Genomic DNA, 19,387 nt, shown 5'->3' on the forward strand with positions numbered 1-19,387 from the left:
GTTTTTTGTCCTTTGACCTTTACTGGCCTCTATTGGAAATGAGTTAGTGATCAACAGAACTGGTTCACTTGTCCCTTCCCATGCACAGCGTGATTTTGCCACATCGGACATGCTCCTGGATCAACACCCCGCATCACATTCCTGAACCAATATTGCAAATAATCAATCACAGCCTTCTGACATCATCACTGTGCTGCCCCTGTGCTTCTTTCAAAATTCCTTTGTGCTTCAGCAGAGCTAATTTAGTTTTTTGAAATTGAAGTTAATACGACTTTTTTTACAGAATCCAAAACTTCTGTACACTCAACTTTTGCTTCCTGTCTGTCCACTGAGTCTGTTTCAAATGAGAAATGGCAAATCTACGAATTGGTAAAACCAAAATGGGCATTTTATGTTTTTTGGTGGGCAACAAAAAATAAATAGACCTTTCGTTTTTCATCTTAAAAGGAAAAAGGAAGAAAGAAATTGCCATAAACCAAAAATGGACTGCTTTGGATTGGTTCCTTTGTTTGGAAAAAAAACTCTGTTTTCTCGTTTTTCGTTTAAAATGAAAGTTGTTGTTTTTAAATTATTTAAATGAATTACGAACTATTCAATGATACCTGGACCTTGTGCAATTAAACAAAATCCTCAGCAACACTAAACAAAAACCTTGTAAGCTACTGCAGGGTGAGTAAGTTAGCTTGCTAACTAGGTTGGCTATGCTAATGAGTAAACTTACCAGTAGACAAGAATATTAGCGAGTTAGCTTGCTCACTAGTTAGGCAATGCTAATAGTTAAGTTTGTCAATAGGCTAATATTGTTCATTAAGATTAAGAGTAAGGATAATATTTTGCAGTTACAAAGACCGGTGACGGACACATTTTCCCTCCTTTTTAATAGCTTGGTCATTCAAAACTTTTTTTTTCTTTTTTTTTTCTTTTGGCAAGATTGCAGTGCTTCTGTTGATCCACGACCGTCTCTGCTATGTTGACCCTGGACAATTTGTTCATCCAGAAAAATTGTTGTCATCTATATCCTGGATAGCTTGTTTATGTAGAGCCAGGACCATCATCACCATGGATCATCACATCTGGATAATATGTTAATGTTGAACTTGCCCATCATTGCCATGTTGATTCTGAATAGAATTGCTGATGCTGATCCAGGACCATTACTGCTATGCTGATGTCGCCATAAACAAATGATCCAGAATCAGTGTAGTGATGATGACGGTCTTGGATAAATCTTACTCGGTCTATCCAGGATCAACATGGAAAAAAAGAGGGCAATGTGTTAATTGCAGGAATGCTATTACTTTTACTCTTTCTTAGTGAACAATATTGGCAAGTTTACTCATTAGCATAGCATACTTAGCAAGATAACTCGCTAATATTCTAGTTTATTGGCAAACTTATTTGTTAGCATAGCATACCAATATAAGTGAACTCACTAATATTCTTGCTTATTGGCAAGTTTACTCATTAGCATAGCATACTTACTTCGCAAGCTAACTTGCTTATATTCTAGTCTATTGGCAAGCTTATTTGTTAGCATAGCATGCCGACTTAATAGGCGAACTCGCTAATATTCTAGCCTATTGGCAAGTTAACTCATTAGCATAGCATGCTTACTTAGCAAGCTGACCCGAACCCTGCACTAGCATAAAGGTTTTTTGTTGAGTGTTACTGAGGATTTTGTGTAATTGCACTAACTTCAATTTGGAAAACTAGCCTAGCTCTGAAGAAGCACAGAGGAATTTTGAAGCACAGTGATGATGCTTCAGCAATTCAACAGAACTGTCTTGTTAAGAGGTAAGTACTGTTAGTGCTTTGTCATTTATTTTTGTGGTCAGACAGCGTTGCCCTTGCATGTTTTGGAGCTCATCTGTCTTGCAGTATTAGCACACATTGTTATTGACCAATAACTCTCATACTAAGTTCATATTGATTTTGTTATGTAAAGGAGTGGTAAAGTGCACCATTAAGGATGTTCACAATACAGTGGCCACAGAAAGTAGTCGTCTTTTTCACAGCTACCAATTTAATTTATGTTTGGAAATGTAAAAGCCAATTTAAATGTAAGAAATACTCAACCCATTGATTGGATCTTTTTAAAGGAACTATTTTAGGAGTTGTTTTTTTTTTCTGGAGTTGTCTATCATGGCCTTTCAAACATACATTCATTAACAATGTAATAAACCTCCCAAATTTGAGTGGATTATTAAACAGTGGTTCCCTGGGCACAGATATGCAAAAGGCCCCACCACTTCTCCTACGAAGGAGGAAGTGACACAGACTTCACGGTGGTTTTGCCCCTTTATTTGTTATTGTTTTGTGTCTCTTTGTAGTTGTTCTCCATATTTTATCTGGTTTTTGTGCCTCTGAATTTACTTTGAGTCCTTTTTTGGTTGTTTTAGGTCTCTTTGTAGTGGTTTAGCCAGTTATTTTGTGTTTCTTTGGAGTTTCATTGAATCTCTTACTGGTAATTTTGAGTCTCATCCTGGTTGGTATGTGTCAGTTTAAGTGACATTTAGCAGATGAAGGCCTGTGGGGCCCCTGACACTGTGGGCTTTTGGGCCTGTGCCCAGTAGGCCTGTTCAGTAATCCATCCATGCTCCCAAACCGTTCCATTAAAATAAAAAGGCAACAGTTTCTGTTGTTCACACAAGCAACAGCTCAACATTATTATAATGTGATATGACCATCAACATCACCAATATCTGTACTAGTTCTACTTATATCAAGTAAGTTACAGCTGCCATCACACTGACTGATCAGAATTTAACGGTGTATAAGTAGGCTCACAGAATTTTTAGCACACCAATTTGCAGTACCTGGATGGAGGAATGTTTATCATGATTTTGCACACTCTTCCTTTAAGAAATGCATCACTGTAGTTCTATGATGTGGCCATAATTTAGATAATTCAATAACAGAAAAGTTGGCTTGAGATGCAGTTTATTTAAAGTTACATTTGATTTGTGCACAAACACAATGTAAGTGACTGACAGAAGAAAGTGATCTTAAGCACACTGAGCTGTGCAGCTGCAGGCTAGGTGGGCTTCTGCTGTTTCCCTCAGGTCCACGCTGCTGTCATGGATGTTGCTCAGACTCTCGGGGAGAGCAGTATCTACACAAGTGAATAGAGCAGAGCAGTTAGGAATTGTGTAATTTCTACCCACATTTTATTCCTGTCACTTGAACCAGCTGTGATTTATTTGCAGACTCACCAGTAGGCATGCAGTGGAAGCCAACAGTGACAGTAGTGGTCTTCACAGGGAAGCAGCCAGGCAGGCAGCGCAGCACGGGCTCAACAGAGAAGCATTTGGATTCCTGGCCATGGATGTTAACCTGCCTCTCCAGCTTCACAGATTCAAGTTTCATACGGCACTCTGTAAGAGAAAGGTTTTGATAAGTGAGTTTCCAATGGATTCATGGTACCTTTGCTTTAATCATATGCAGTGATATAACAATTGTTTCACACCACAGTGGCAATGGATGTTGCTGTCAAATGAATTCCCCAATGAACTTTGTGTCTCACCACTGGTGTCCCTGCAGGTCTCTGCTGGCAGAACCCAGGAATGAGCAAAGCTGACTGCGCTCTTGGTCACATGTCCACTGGGTGTGCGGTATTCCTGTCTCACTTCCCCATCAGCCTTTCCACAGAGTCCACAGGTCTGTCCCTTCATCCAGTCCACAACTTTAACCTGCATGGCAAGATTATATGAGACATTACAGGTTATCAAATATACAGTGTCTGTCACATGTATCAAGTGTCAAAAGTTGTTCTTCACAGAGGTCCAAATTTTAAGCCTGGCATTGAATGTAATTTAGGCAAAAAACAACAACTTTATATTTACATGAAAAGAAGTTATTTCAATTTTATATGTATTCTTAAATTGTCCATAATTAGTGTTGCATTTACCATCCATGAGTTCTTGTCAAAGTAGACTTCATGAAGACCATAGCTAGGAGCATACACAGAAATGCCTTCACCCTTTGGCCTGATCTGGATCTTAGCTGTAAGGAAAACATTTTGATAAATATTTTCATAAATCCAATTCAAATACATATTATATTACACAAAAATAATATAACAGCTTTGGTATGGTGATGGGTACTTTGCAGTATCAAACTGCATGTTGCTACAACAGTACAAGATTTGATGATGAGATCGATGTGTATAGAAACCTGTTGGATGCTGGTATGGCAGGTTGTTGATGGGTATTTCCATTCCATTGACCTTCACAATCACGTCAGTGTTCTTGGGGTACAGGTCAATATCACTAGAAGTGCATAAATTAAAACGTTATTTTGTTCTGTCAGCTTGTAGATGGAAAAAAAAGGTTTCTCTGTTGTTGTTTTTAAATGGACACTCACATGTCAGCAATTTTCACATTGATGTGGTTCTGTTCAATGTGATCCTTCTTCAGCAGAACCATGAATTTCAGCTCATCGGTGCAATCCTGCGCCAGAATTTGGTAGCAAGACAGTGGCATTTGGTTCTTGTATTTTTTGTTGTTGAATGTGGTCAGTGTGTCTTTGACAAAGCTACATTCAGCTTTGAAGAACAAAAAAATAGCATTAATCCCATGCACAGTGACTGCTGGTGAATTTCTCAATAACGATGACATGAATTAATCAATAACCTCATTCATTACCTGCGGCAGTCTTGGCAAGCAAGTAGTGGGCAACGTCATCGAAGGGGGTGAGACCTTTGATTTCCTCAAGTGGCAGAGGGATGGGAAGATGTAAAGCCATCTTATAGACTGTACGCTGTGGACAGAATAATTCACATTAGAAGAAAAACAACAACAACATGACTTCATATTGTGGGTGAGCTACTAAATGATTCATACTGTTGGTGTTTTCCAAATGAAGTCAAGGGTCTTGTCAGATGTTGCAACCACTGTAAGTGAGAGCTGATTGTTGCTGTTTTCATCCTTTTCTTTAATCAAGCCAGGCATCATGTTAGCAGGAATGGAGTCATACACCCTGTGAAAGAATTTGCAAATATCAGACATTGTACATACTGGTAGTCTATACTGCATGATTACTCTAAAGACAGTGCTTTTGAAGTTTCATACTTCTTTGCATAGCGTTTAATTGCAGAAGGCAGTTCCTTCCAGGCCACTCTGAGGCGAGCTGCGGGGCTTGGACCAAGAAGGCCAGTCTCTGCTGTGATCATGGTGTCATACTGCTTGCATTCTGCTCCCCAGGCGATTTTAGCCTGTTGAGAGACAGCATATGTTACAATAAGGCAGTTCATTTTAAAAGTAGACTTTGTATATTATGTCCTAAGATCTATGATATAAACAAGACAGTGTTTTACCGTGACTTTGTGCTTGCTAAGCAGAACTCCATCAGCACAGAGCTTCCAATTGTCATTGGTAGCCAACGAAGCCAGAATAACCTGAAGTCTGGAAGCAAGTTTGTCCAGGTATACTGCCAGTTCATATCCCAATACCTTATCAGCTTTGATAGCACGGACGATGATGGCAAAGGTTGGAGCGACTTCATTACCAAGGAATTTTTTCTGTGGGAACAGACATGGTTGAGTCACAAGAGTATGCCAACGAACCCATCAATGAAAATATTTAAAGAAGGATTTTTTTATTTTATTTAAGATGACCAAGATTCACCTGTTTGTAGATGGCCTCAAAGCTTGATGCACTGCTTCTACTCTTGGAAATTGCAATGGCTTGAGAGGTGAGAGCCTATAGCAATATTGAATGGAAGTTAAAGACCACCAAGAAAAAGCTTCGACACAAGTTAATGTGCAAACTGTACGATACATTGTCGTAGTTTTAGCACCATCTAAACGTACCTGCTTCTTGTGGTCCCTCTGGAACTTGTTGGGATACATCACCCGCTGTTAAGAGGAAATATTTTTGTCAGATTTCATGCTCACTATGATGTGTAGGCACATTCATATTCTTCCATGCAAACAATCTTGAGGAGTTTACCTTTGATTGACGAGCACTGGACCTAGAGGAACTGGAGCTAGCGCTGAAGAGGGATGCAATGCTAGATGCAGAGCTGGACTTGGTCAAAGATCTAGAGGAGCTGAGTCTGCTGCTTCTGCTACTGCTGCTGCTGCTCTTGCTGCGCTTGCTGCTGCTCTTGCTGACATGGGATGATGAACTGGAAGAGGAGCTGGAGCTAAGGCTTGCACGAGAGCTGCTGGAGCTAGATGAGGAAGATGAGGTGACATTCTTCTGACCAGGAACCAGGATTTCCTTGAGCTTCATCAAGACAGGTCTGTCATCAATGATTTCTTCACTCAGATTGATCTTTTTAATGAGCTTCTGTGCAGCCTTTGGTCCAACTTGAATCTCAATCTCCAGTCTTTCAACAGCCTCACCTTCAACTGAAAGTATAATTAGATTATGTTGTTAATAATGAGCTTTGTGCCATGACAAATTGAGCAAGCAGCATGTTCATAATACTTACTTGGTTTCAAGGAAAGAGTAATAGAGTGCTTTCCAGCCAGTTTGTAAAGGGCAATGTCCTGGATAGAGGCAGCGTTTTCAGTGGCAACCTTCAAACAGCCATTCAGTCCAACAGCAAGAGCTTTAACACAGTACTTCTTGTCGAACTGAACTGCCTTGGGAGCTGCAACGTCCTGGTCAAGGATCTCTGATGATTTTGACTATGAAAAGAGAGAAATGTTAATTATTTTGTAAATGTATATACCATTATGCTGTCATAAAGGAAATTGTTAAAGGCTTACCATACTAGACGCAGAAGATGAAATGATCTTAGACGTGAGAACTTCCCGTGAGATGCGCTCCAAGACTTTGGAGGTGATGATGGGAGTGACTTTTGCAGCAGCAAGATCTTCAATATTTCTTGCCAAAGCAACAGTCTCAACACTGTTGAAAGAACAGGAGCTTAATCAGATAGACTCCTAAGAGTAGAAGGGACAGGAGTTAAATTATTTTTTAAGGGTAGACTTTGAGTTAAAAAAAATATCAGGCGTACTGCACAGCTGCGATGTGTTCAGGCACAGAAACAGGTAGAGCTTCGATCTTAAAGTGGCCCTCGTTGATGTCAAGTCTTGCAGCGATTTTGGCGGGCAAAATGGAGTTGAATTTAGCCCTTGATAGCATGGCAGCCTGGAGTATGGCGGTGTTTACCCCCATCACAGCAAATGTGTTCACAGCAACACTGGAACAAGAGGATATTATTGTAGGCCTCAAGTATGATATGATGTATTTTGATCTCATTTTTTATTTTAGTGTCATATGTTGTGCCTACCTTGGTTTGATCTCAGTCTCAAGCTGCATGTCTGTCTTCAGCAGGTGAGAAAGATGGAAGTTTTCTGGCAGAGTTGGTGTTGTGACGGCTTTGACTAAGAAAACAAATAAACCCATGTGTCACTAATAAGCGTGATACTTTTAACACTCTTGTTTCCACTACAAAATTATACTGTGTCTATTGAAAAGCAATGTGACAGTGATAAGCAAGTCAAGACTTCTCATGGCTGTATCAGGAATTACAAATGGCTGTTTTCAAGTACTTAAAGAGTGAGTCAGTACCTTTACTGATTAGCAGAAGGTAAACTAGATACGCTGGATAGATGGGACTTGTGGTGAGCTAAACTTTGGATGCTTTTCGGCTTCTTCTCACCTTGAACAGTTGCGGCAGCCACAGCAGCAGTGTACAGACTGAGCTCCATTGGAAGACCAGCGGCAGTTGGCAGGATGCGCCTTACTTCGGTGGCCAGCAGGGGCTTAGCAAAGTGAAAGGAAGCACCGGACAACAGAGTCTTGATGGCATTCATGCCAAATGTCTGAGCAGAGGGTCCAGTGGCGAGCTGTAGGGAAGAATTTATCATAACCAGTGTGTCTCACCAAAACAGTTTGTTTTGAAATTGGTCTTGAGGTTGACAGATAGTTATTTAAATCATACTGCAATGGCCTGGTCAATCAAGACTTTGTCAATGTTGGCAAAGGCAATTTCTTGTCCAAAGAATTTGATGTAGACGGAGGCCAGAGGTGTGCTGGTTGGCAGAGACCTCCACTGAGACAGCTGTGGAAAAAGAAGACACACAATCCGACTTACTAACCTGCTGTGTTTATCATGTGCCTTTGTATGCTCTTCTATCCTTGTATTTGTAACTTCCTGGTGTTTCATACTTACAGCCTTAATGACACGCTTCATCTTGGTGATCCTGTCAACATTGTCAATGAGTGCAGGGTTTTTCAGAAGAACCTCCTGGATTCCCTCAGTTCTCACTCCAACCTAGGAAAAAAAGTTTAATGTTAAAGTAGGTAATTTCCAAATAAAAATTCTGATAAAGTACCATAGAGGGTGGGTGTTTTTTTATCCTTCTTACCTCCAGGATATCAGCAGCAGCTCCAGCAAGGTAGGCATTGGTCTTAGCCACAATAGATCTGGGCAGAATGGTGGCAGCATCATTGATGTAGAAAGCGCTAGCAGCAGCCCCAAGCATCAAGGGATCTGAAAGAGTTTTGTGAGATGCAGTTGGTTGATGTTCCAGAAAAAAAAAACAACCTGAGGTATGGCAAATCAGATGTGACACTGGTCTTACTGTTATAGAAGTCAGCGTGCATGGCTTTGCTGAAACGTAAGCTCAGTCTGTCCAGCCTTGGGCTCAAGATTTTGATCGCAACTTTGCAAGCTGCAGCACTTCATTGAAAACAGAAAGCAGCTGAGTGAGCAGACAGCAGTTTGTAGATATGGACATGATGATGAATGAGGATCAGAGAGTGTTCTTACACTGAGGCATGGATAGCAGTGGTGCTCTTGGTCAGGGACTTCATGTGAGAGTAAGCGAAGCTTGCAACCTGCAGATTCTGCTCTGTCTTCACAATGTTGGCAATAGTTGTCACTAAACCCATTGGAGGCCTTGTCTCAAACAGCACAATGCATGCAAGCATACGAAGCTCTGGGTGAAGGGCCTTGTCCATGTAGAGCTGAAGAGCCAATTCCTGGATCTAATTCATAAGAGAACCCAAAGTCAGTTTGAGGTTAGGTGCAAAAACTAAAATAGTTTAAAATACTCTTTGGTGTTGAGAATTCACCATTCTGGGCTCCTTCTTTGCAATGTTCCTCAAAGCCATGATGGCATCAGCATGGACTCTCATGGGCAGAGACGCAGCAGCTGTGCCATGTATGGGCAAGATCTTTGTGATGGGCTTAAGGCTAGTTGGATGGCCAGCGTTTCCCAAAACCTTCAGGAACAGGATGATGTTCTGAGTCTCATCTTTAGCAACGGCCTCTGCAAGCATGTCCTGGATGGGCTGTTGGGGAAATTAGGAATTAAAATCTCCTTTTCTCATCCAGAAATGGGCAGAGTATTTTGAGGTAATATGAAAAGAACAAGGTTATGTCACCCTTATAAGTTCAACAGGGCAGACAGGCATCTCAGCACAGTATTTTGAAATCATGGTTCCATAGCCAAGGAGAACGATTTCACGCAGAACTGGGTTTTCCACTATCTTGTTTTTGGCTGCCAGGTCCTATAAGAGAGCAACAATCAGAAATGTTTCCCATCTCCATTCTTATTACCAACAAATTAACTTGCTTTGAGGTTTACTCACAGCAATCAGCTTGATGGCCTCAGTGTTTGCTGTCACCATGTGAACAGATGCAATCAAAGCCTGAGCAGCTTCGGCAATAGTCAGCTCATCAGCCAGGTATTTCTCCTTGATGAACTTCAGAGCAGCAGGAGTTCCAATGGCGGGGATGGCATCCAAGATCCACTGTCTGGAAGATGAAAATGGAGTGAGTGAATCAGTATACAAATATTTTCTTACATCTTATTAAAATGTTCAATTGCTTGAAGCTACCTGTAGGCAGGTCTGGTTTTGAACTGGCTCCAGATAACCTCCAGGTCTTCAAACTTGGCTACACGGAGGAGCTGAATGAGTTCCAAAAACTTCAGAGGGGCATCTTCATGGACTTTCTCCACATTATGGGTAACCAGATGATTCAGAACCTCCACAATCTGAGAACACAGAATTGAAGTGGAATTAATTAAAGAAGGAAGAGATTCACATATTTTCTGACATCACTGATTATTTAAAGCAGTCTGAGACAATACCTGGGCTTGGACATTGGTGATCTTGATGAGCTGAATGGGTGTCTGCAGAAGTTCAGTGGAAAACTCATACTTGAGAGACCCACGATGAAGATACTCAGCCTGGATGGGTACAATAGGGGCCCTCTGAATCTCAAGGAAGACCAAGGATTGCCTTTAAAGAAATGCAGAAAGGGTTAATCTGCAGCTCCATTAAATGCAAGCACTATCTTTATTACATTCTCAACATTTATTGACATACTTTGTCTCCATCTGGGCAGCTCCATTCATCTCAGCAAAAGGTGAAAACTGGATCAATTCATTGACTGTGGCCTCCAGGATCAGGATGCCATGACCAACTGGCTTCAAGACGTAGTTGTATGATGTAGCTCCTCTCAGGTTCTTTGAATTCTGTGAGCCACATGGTTGCTTAGTGATGCAACATTTTCTCCCTTCATAGATATATGCATGACACAAAATGGGTTTAAGTCTACCTGCTGGCACTTTGCACATTTCTCAGTGTATGCCAACCCCATATCCTTTATGACCTTCTCCTGACAGTGGTTCAGGTCCCTGGTCTTTGTCAAAAGGATGCGTTCAGCCTTTTCGTCTTCACTGATGGCATAGAGAGTCTTGCACACACCCTGAGCTCCAGCCTACGGAGAAAAGCACAAGTTCACTAGGGAAATTCAACTTCCCCTAATGGATTTCTAATCCGTGCTGAAGGATCTTTGACAAACCTCCTGCATCTCATAGACGTTCTGTGTCTTCTTGATGTTGAGCTGAAGCACATTCAGAATACCTCTGTAGACGTTCAGCACCATTGTTGAGATCCCCTCAGGCGCAAACATTTTTCCAACAACACCATTGGCATACTCAAACTTGATGGGAGTCAGGAACTGAGCTGCCAGGGCTGTAGTGAGTTTGGTTGCTGGGACTAAAGGATCCTTGGGGTAGACACCGCTGTACTCGAAGAGCTCAGGTTCCACGAGCTAGAGTGTAAGAATAAGATTTATTACAGGGCCATTTGTTTATTAAAAGTGAGAAGCCTGTTGCCTGCACATGTTCTTTAACTTTACCTTCAGCATTAATTTATTTTCGGCTGTGGCGCTGATGAGAACCTTGCTGCTGATTTTGATTCCAGCTCTAGCCAGACCTTTCTCTGGCAGACCACCCAGGAGCAAAGTGTCATATTTGTACACATAGGTTTTACCGGCAGTAAAATCAGGACCTGTAAAAACAATTTCACTCAGTGAGATATATTTTACCTTACACCCCAAAACCATGAGTTATATATGACCTCATATCAACCATACATTATTAGATAGATTGAATTTAACCACTGTGCATTTAACACAGTCATGTAACCTTAGGTGAGGTAAATGGGACAATTCATCGTGTGTCCCTTATTTTTGAAAGAAATGTAGCTTTCTTTTAAAAATTAGAATAAAATACTGAACTTACCAAAGTTATGAGGTTGACAGGCTGAAATGACATTAAAAAGAAATTAATAATCCAGTAAGTAAATGGTGAAACTATTAAAATAAATTACTTAAATAAGTTCATCCAAAAGCCTAAACCAGCCACATGTGGCTCTTTAGCCACTCTCTAAAAATTATATGAATATTAATTTTACATGAATAATAATGTTTTAATTTTCTTAATCATTATTGTAGGCCTCAAGTGTTTTTTACATTTTCCAGTTGTAAAAATTTGTAACCTATACACAGATTGAAAAAAAAATAAAAATGTTTTAACACTTCATCAAACTAATGTGTGTCATATGCCTACGGTCTGGCAGCTTTTCCTCAACGTTCTGCAGAACCTCAGTAGTGGTGTCTTGTCTTGAGTCTCTCTTGCTAGTTCAGTTATGGATTCAAAATCCAAATCAAGAAACATCTCACAGGAAATTAACAATTTTTTAGTGTGTTGACAGATTTGTTTGCTTTCACTGTCTATGCTGCAAAGTAAAAGTACCAAGTAGTCATTAATGGCCCACTGCAGAGTTGCCACCCTGTGGTAAAACATGTAAATGAATGCTCATTTAGACTTAATAATTTTTTGATAGGTTGATTTAGACTTAATAGGCTGTGGTGTCGTCATTATAAGTCTCAAATATATTTTGCAGCTCCAGACTGATTTTTTTTTTTTTTTTTTTTTTTTGCTAAGAAAGCAGTAACAGCATTACATTTAACTTAATACTATATTTTAGAAATCTCTCAGGTCACATATTCTGATACATGTTTGAGTCTTCTGCTCAGCTGTATGAGGTGTTAGCTAGTGTGCTCTGATAAACTATATTCAAGTTCTTTGTCAGAAATAATCATTTTAAAAGCATTATTTTAAGACATCCAAAGAGCAAAATGTGCAATAATTTGTAGTGTCTTATAATAGCTACATTTTTTAAAAGAACCCCTGTACTGAAGATCACACTCACCCACGAAGGCCAGAGTCAGGGCAAGCACAACCGCTCTCATGGCTGATGAGGTTGTGAATGTCTGTAGTCAGAGGTTGCCTTTTAATGGGAGATTTCTGCTGACAACGTCAAACAAGGATGTCATGACGGCATGATACGAACCACAACATGTTTGCTCAATACACCCTATTAGACAGATAACTTATTTAACCTTTTGGATTCAAACAAACTTGTTTGTATATCAGCAGATCAAAAGTTAGGGTCACCTAAACTTTTTCTCCTCAGATATGCCAAGTTAAAAGTCAATCATCATGTTTTATGTCAATGTTTGCCAAGTCACACGATTCATTTCACAGTAATATGTTAGAATAAAATCCTGTTTTCCTACAAAACTTTCTTAAAGCTCCTAGTGTTTACAAATATGTAGTTATTATTTTACATATGAAAAATAAAAAAGTAATTAGGCAACAATTCATGCTCCATACGCATTAAATCTACTGTGGGTGTTTGTTTGGATCATGTTTGTCTTTTGATATTCATAGCATTTCTATTTATTAATTTTGTGAAAGCTGTGAATGTGTGCAGCATCTCATCACATTGTTGCAGTTTCAAAGTTCAAACAAGAGAGCACCCTGACTATGGCTGTTTACTCACTGTTGTGGTCAGGACGTCCACCGATGTCATGACATTTTAGAAGGTGTGTGTGCTGGACCACATTGCAACTGTGAAATGGTTGTGTTATTGCCATGGATTTACTGAAACGGATGACTTTGTTCATTTTCTAAATGTTACTGTGGCTATGTCTATTTCTTGAAAATGCCCTCTTAAGCTATGGAGTCCAAGCATAGTTGTCAACTATGTCAACTAAAAAAAGTCCAAGTATAAAGCTATTTATCAACAAGTCAAATAATATAGAATATGAATTTTGGGCAACCTGTAATCTAATGATAACTTGATGCTAAGAAAACGTTAACGTGCACATTTAAACTAAATACACAATTTAATCTGCTGTTTTCCGCAGTCTTGTTGCTGTGGATTTATTTCTATAGGTCTGTAATAACTCTTTTCAGTTTCAGCAACCTATTCAGATATGAATAATTTTGCCTACAGTTTTTTTCTATTTTAGCTTTCTTTTAGCTGTATGCTTTAGGTTAATTAAACAAAATAGAAGAAAAGTTAAGAAATGTAAAAACACTTCAGCTTGAAATATTAAGTGTTATGTTAATAATACAAAAAAAGAAAGAAGGAAAAAGGGTTGATGGGGGCATGGTGGTCAGGGAAGGGAGTTGTGTGTGAATGTGTGTGTGGGTATGAGTGTTTTTGTGTAGCTGAAGAGATAAGATCTATTGGAAAGACAAGGATACACTTATGATCAAGAATGTGTTGGAGGAATCACTTTACTGTAATAATATAGCCATGACAGTGCTCCACCTTTAACAAATACATCATTTTGGAGTTATTTAATCCTTTATTTAAACAGGTAGTCTCGTTAAAATTGGACTGTCTTTTTCAAGAGAACACTGTGTACAAAAACAACAAATACAGTTTAAACATATATATAGATGCACATCATAGGCCTACATATTCAATTTTCAATTCAATTTCATTTATAAAGTCCAATATCACAAATCACACTTTGCCTCAGAGGGCTTTACAGCATGCAACATCCCTCTGTCCTTTGGACCATCACAGCTGATTGGTAAAAACTAACCAAAAAAAAAAAAAAATGGAAGAAACCTCAGGAAGAGTAACTGAGGACAGATCCCTCTTTCAGGACGGATAGGTGTGCAGTAGATGTCGTACAGAGCAGATCAACATAATAAATTAACAGTAATCTGTATGACAAAATGAGACATAAAGAGAGACAGAGCCAAAGAGAGATGCAGGACAGACAGTAATGATAATAGCTACAATAACATTAATTTTTAGTAATAATATTATAACGATAATAATAACAGTAATTGTGGCAGCATATGTTATAATGGGAAATTTCGGTTTATTTCAACCTGTCTCCTATCGTCCTAAATTTGTTTCAAGTGACTCAGTTTCAACAACTGAGCAAGGAAGGGACAGAAAGTTTTACCTTAGTGAGGTCATTAACAGATGTGATTGGTTGTCACAGACACGCCCTTTTGTTTGCGTGAAAGGTGTGGACACCCAGTGGAAATGAAGTGAACTGCTGACGGTGAAAGTGTTCTCATTGTTAATGTGATCACTCTGCTGATGGAAGGTTGAGACAGACCCAAGTCATCACTGCTGCATTTTTCCACTTTTCTTATTTTACTTTTTATTAGCATTGTGTTAACAAGTACACATCATACATTCACAAAATAACTAAAACCAACACACCTCTAGGTGAGAGGGTTCTCTACACATCACTGAATTATGACAAAAATAAACTGACCTGTGACAATGTGAGCACTGCCTATACACATACAGTCAATATACAGTTGATGTGGATTTCATTTGAATGTATATAATGGTACCATCAAAACAAACAAACAAAATGAAATTAATCGAAATGAATAAAATGAATGCATTGAGCCATTCAGAGAAGGTCGGGTTATTCTTTCCTGCCCAATGCCTCAATATGACTCTTTTAGAAGTGGTGAGTGCTACCTTTAGCCACTGTGCTTTTTTCTCATTTATTCTCTTGTTTCCTTTCATACTATTCAGGAGACATAATGCGGGAGTAAGACTGATATTTGTGCCTAGACTATCTATGATCTTTTCTGTAACCCTCTGCCAGTAGGCAGTTAAGTTGGGGCAGTAAAGGAACATGTGGAGAAGATCTTCTTTATCTGTTTTGCAGCGCCAACACAGGTTTGACTCACTCAACCCAAGTCTATTCATCCTCACTGGTGTCCAGTATAGTCTATTGAATATTTTAAACTGGATACGTTTGGACCTGGCATCTCTCACTGGATTTAGCATCTCCCCAGTCAATCTGCTCCATTCTTCCTCCTCATAAGTTATTCCCAAGTCTCTTTCCCACACAACCTTTAAGCCTGTTGTATTACCCTTAAACCCACTAGTAAGATGATTATAAATTTTACCCACAAGGTGAGGCATTGTACTTAATAATATAAATTTAGAGGAGATAGGAGATTGGATTGGCAGCTCAACACCTCTGGGGGCTGCCTTAGACATGCAATCCCTGAGCTGTAAGAATTTCCAGAAATCTCTGTTATGCAGGTCGTATGTTTCCTTTAATTCTTCAAATGATTTTAAAGTATTGTTGTGGTAGAGACATTGGATATGCTCGATTCCTTTAGTATGCCACTCTCTCCAGAAGAACACCTTTCCCCCTATTTTTAATAAAGGGTTATTCCATATTGATGATGAGCCTGTAAGAAAAGGAGATACTCCTTCTTTCTTATGCATATAGTGCCAGATGTCCCTTGTATTAGAGATTATAGGATTCTGTCCTTGTAACTTTGGCCTATGGCTCAGATAGTCTGCTGCTTTAAATGGAGCATTTAATTCTTCTTCTAAATTCACCCATAGAGGTGACTACTACTACAAATTGACTGAACTGACAACTACAGTTCACTAAAAGCACGTTTTATGATTTCATGTAACAAATAAATTGATTGAAATTGATTGAATTGAATTTCCTTCATGTATTTGAATTTGTTACCATGTGCTCTCTGGCATTTCCATATTCATTTCTTTCCCATCTCCCTTTTATCAATTCCATGTCTATAAATATTTGGTAAAAATAACATATAACTTTCTTATCTTTGTTCCCTGTTTGTAATTTTATCAAGAAATCCTCAGTTGGAGTGGGCCCCAAGACTTCCAATTCTGTATGTTTTGCTAAAAAAAATAATTGTAAATATCTGAAAAAGAAAAAGCATGTGATAGGAAGCATACATTCCTCTCATATCTGTTCAAGTTATTTAAGGCTGTCATCCTCGGAGAGTTGGTGTTAATTAGTAAGTCCATGTGCTGAACATTTTCTAAAACCTACACTTCCTATATAACTATATGTGAGGGTACAAAATCCTTTATGGATTTAATATTAGTTTGTGCTGAAATGGCCTTAGGTTATCCAAAGTGACTGTGTTTTCTCCAAGTTTTTAGTGTGGCTCCAGGCCATTCAGCCATTTAAGTTTTTTAGGGGAACGTGTTGAAAAGTCAAGGTCTTAACACATAATGCTTTTTTTAAAAATATTGAGCCAGTATGTCCATAATAAATCCATAAAGGTTTAATTTGTGAGGCCCAAAAATAACATTTAATTTTTATTTATTCTCCTTTGTCAAAGACAGACTTTGCACATGAATCATGTTTTTGCCAGGCTATGATTCAGCAACTTTTTAAAAAGAATACTCATACGAACAGTATGAATAATTCAACTTTTACTGCAGCTGCTCTGAGATTATAAAGACCTCGTTGTTTATTTTAACGTGGCTGATTGTGAGAAAGATGAGCAGATGGATTAGTTGTCATTTGTCATTAAATTGTTAAAACACTTCCATACCTTGTTCTAGGCTAAACAAACCAGCTGCCAGCTGAATCTTCATATTTAACCTACAGACATGAGCTGCTCATGCTGTAACACACCCAGGCTATTATTTGCTTAAATCACTGAAATCAATGGGCCTATATTTTGGGACAGGCATCAATATAGGACGGGCCTTTAATTCCTTTCACACAAACTTTAGTCAGCAAAGACTGGGGAAAACAATGAAATTGTTTATCTAAACCAGTATGAATATTACTTGTTTAAGAATTAGGCTTCAGTTAATGTAGCAATTATGAATCATTCATTTGATCTAATTCCGACAGACAGTGCATCAGAGAGACAGAGTTACGGCACCCAGCATACCAACACGCCACTTTATGCTGTTAAAACAGTACTCACAATTTGGATTAACTTTTATGAAAAACCCTTTTGATCTAAGGACCCTTACGAACTAAGTAGGAATAACTTACAGAGTAATCAAGGAATGGACACATAATTTGAGGTAACCAACAACTGGCTTTTATATATCCAAAGAACTTCTGTCAAAAAAATGAACTAGTGAAAGGGACTGGGAGTTTATTTTAGCCTGAGTGTCAGACTGAAGCTCCCAGAACCTTCAGTCTGACATCGCCGCCATTGAAGGCGATTTACAAGGGGGAGGTAATTAGATTTTTCCCTAACCAATCAGTAGAGATCAACGACTCACCCAGAGTCTGACGTCATTAGTATCCATGCCTCGGGGGTGCCGAAAACAAGCGAGCACTGCCCGTTTAAGATGTCGCCCAGCTGCATCGCCGTTAAATCCAGTTTAGCAGCTTCTTTAATTTGGTCCTCCATTAACGCGAGTAGTGGCGAAATACCACGATAGCATCGTTAATGTGGTCTGTAGGATCTGTAGCGGTAGCCATTGTTGCTATCGTCACCAGTTACCGGCACACAGCTTGACATCAGCGTGGCGCTGATTGGCTAATCGCTAGACCTGCCCACACCCCCGGCATTCATTGGTCCTTCCATCGTTTGGATGAGATAAATCGCAAATTCATTGCAGTATGCCAGACCAGAGATGCAAGCCTACTCAGTTGAGTGGGCGGGGTCTATGGTCTGGAACCAAGCTAAGTTTATTTGGGACTATGCTTTCAATTGCAGTTTTACGGTAATTAGCTAACTAATTAATATACTTAAGTACTTTAATGAAACTTCAGTCGGTCTCCAATAAAACCACAACTACATCATCCCCTGTAATGTTTGCTATTATATACTGTATGACAGATATATTAACAAGAGTCAAAAACATTTTGATTAAAAAATCTACCCTTACAGAAACCACTTTCACGATGATATATATTTCAATGTTTTGTGATGTTTCTTTAATGAGCTTAGATATTCATTCATTAATTTTTCATATAAATGAATGCAGGGGGGCTGGAGCCTATCCCAGCTGACATGGGGCAAGAGGCAGGCTACACCCTGGACAGGTTGCCAGACTATCACAGGGCTGACACATGGAGACAGACAACCATTCACACTCACATTCACACCTACGGACAATTTAGAGTTACTAATTAACCTAATCTGCAGGTTTTTGGATTGTGGGAGGAAGCCAGAGTACCTGCAGAAAACCTACCCTGACATGGGAAGAACATGCAAACTCTGAACAAAAGGGCCCCCCCACCCTGGAGTTCGAACCCCCCACCCTGAGTTCAATCTAGGAACTCTCTTGCTTCGAGGCGACAATGCTAACCACTGCTGCCCAGACAGTAATAATTAACTATAACCATGAGTGGAATGTGACAAAGTAGGCTACAGTTACAAGTGCTGTAGACCTACTTAAATTTGACGTACTTTTAATTTACTTGAGTATTTTAATCTCATGCCACGTTATACTTCTACTCAAAGAAGTAAATATTGTACTTTTTCTCTGCTACAGTTATTTGATAACTTTAGTTGCTAGTTACTTTACAAAGTGATAAAAACAGCAGCAAACATTTAAGTCCTTGACTTCAGTCCTAGCACTAATGATAGTCAAGGACTGAAACGTTTGCTGCCGTTTTTATTACTTTCCAATATTATTTTTTGCATTTTGAGCACTCTTCTTTTTGTGCACAGATGTTTTGAATAAATTTACATTTTTTGAAATTGTTCTCAGCCTGTGAACCTTTTTTGTGGCTGTCAAGCTCAGTGGAATTGTTGTGCAGGTATTTCTTCTGCCATCCTCTCTTGATTGTCCATTGTACCGATGCACCCAAGACAAACTTTTTTGTTGCCCTAAGTCGGCGCAGTTTCACAGCAGCCTTAAGACTTAGAAATATATTTGGCAATTATTTTGATAATCATTTGTCATTTTTTTCATGCAAAGACATTTCATGGTTCCCGCTTCTCAAATGTAAGGACCTGCTGCTTCTCCTTGTATTCATTTGTGCTATTTTGATGTACTTCCTCTACCACTGACTTTAACATGAAGAGCAGAATAGA

At 39.2% G+C, this 19,387-nt stretch overlaps 1 protein-coding gene across 1 annotated transcript; it reads right to left on the reverse strand.

Annotated features, from left to right (window-relative positions):
* Nucleotides 1–2,923: 2,923 nt before the first annotated feature.
* LOC117253763 (vitellogenin-1-like) lies at nt 2,924–12,596 on the reverse strand. The gene is made up of 34 exons (XM_033621434.2): nt 12,468–12,596; nt 11,495–11,515; nt 11,110–11,261; nt 10,771–11,022; nt 10,525–10,686; nt 10,293–10,441; nt 10,055–10,205; nt 9,801–9,958; nt 9,552–9,717; nt 9,345–9,470; nt 9,033–9,251; nt 8,728–8,945; nt 8,540–8,637; nt 8,324–8,448; nt 8,128–8,229; nt 7,897–8,016; nt 7,615–7,801; nt 7,243–7,336; nt 6,967–7,152; nt 6,716–6,857; nt 6,436–6,634; nt 5,949–6,352; nt 5,810–5,854; nt 5,625–5,699; nt 5,315–5,518; nt 5,070–5,212; nt 4,842–4,977; nt 4,644–4,758; nt 4,363–4,543; nt 4,174–4,268; nt 3,908–4,002; nt 3,524–3,689; nt 3,213–3,374; nt 2,924–3,112 (listed from the first exon to the last, which is right to left on the reverse strand). The coding sequence occupies exons 1-34, from the start codon at nt 12,505–12,507 to the stop codon at nt 3,006–3,008; spliced, it is 4,995 nt and encodes a 1,664-aa protein (XP_033477325.2). The 5' UTR covers nt 12,508–12,596; the 3' UTR covers nt 2,924–3,005.
* Nucleotides 12,597–19,387: the final 6,791 nt, after the last annotated feature.

This window comes from Epinephelus lanceolatus, chromosome 6 (genome assembly GCF_041903045.1).
Source record: "Epinephelus lanceolatus isolate andai-2023 chromosome 6, ASM4190304v1, whole genome shotgun sequence".
Classification (NCBI taxonomy): Eukaryota; Metazoa; Chordata; class Actinopteri; order Perciformes; family Serranidae; genus Epinephelus; species Epinephelus lanceolatus.

What these genes read in the sequence shown, in the direction of transcription:
- LOC117253763 (XM_033621434.2), bottom strand. Translation starts at nt 12,507, where the DNA reads ATGAGAGCGGTTGTGCTTGCCCTGACTCTGGCCTTCGTGG. An exon ending in AAAACCAGACCTGCCTACAG is followed by an intron (nt 9,718 to 9,800) that starts GTAGCTTCAAGC and finishes TTCATCTTCCAG; the next exon opens with ACAGTGGATCTTGGATGCCA. An exon ending in TTAGCAAGCACAAAGTCACG is followed by an intron (nt 5,213 to 5,314) that starts GTAAAACACTGT and finishes GTCTCTCAACAG; the next exon opens with GCTAAAATCGCCTGGGGAGC.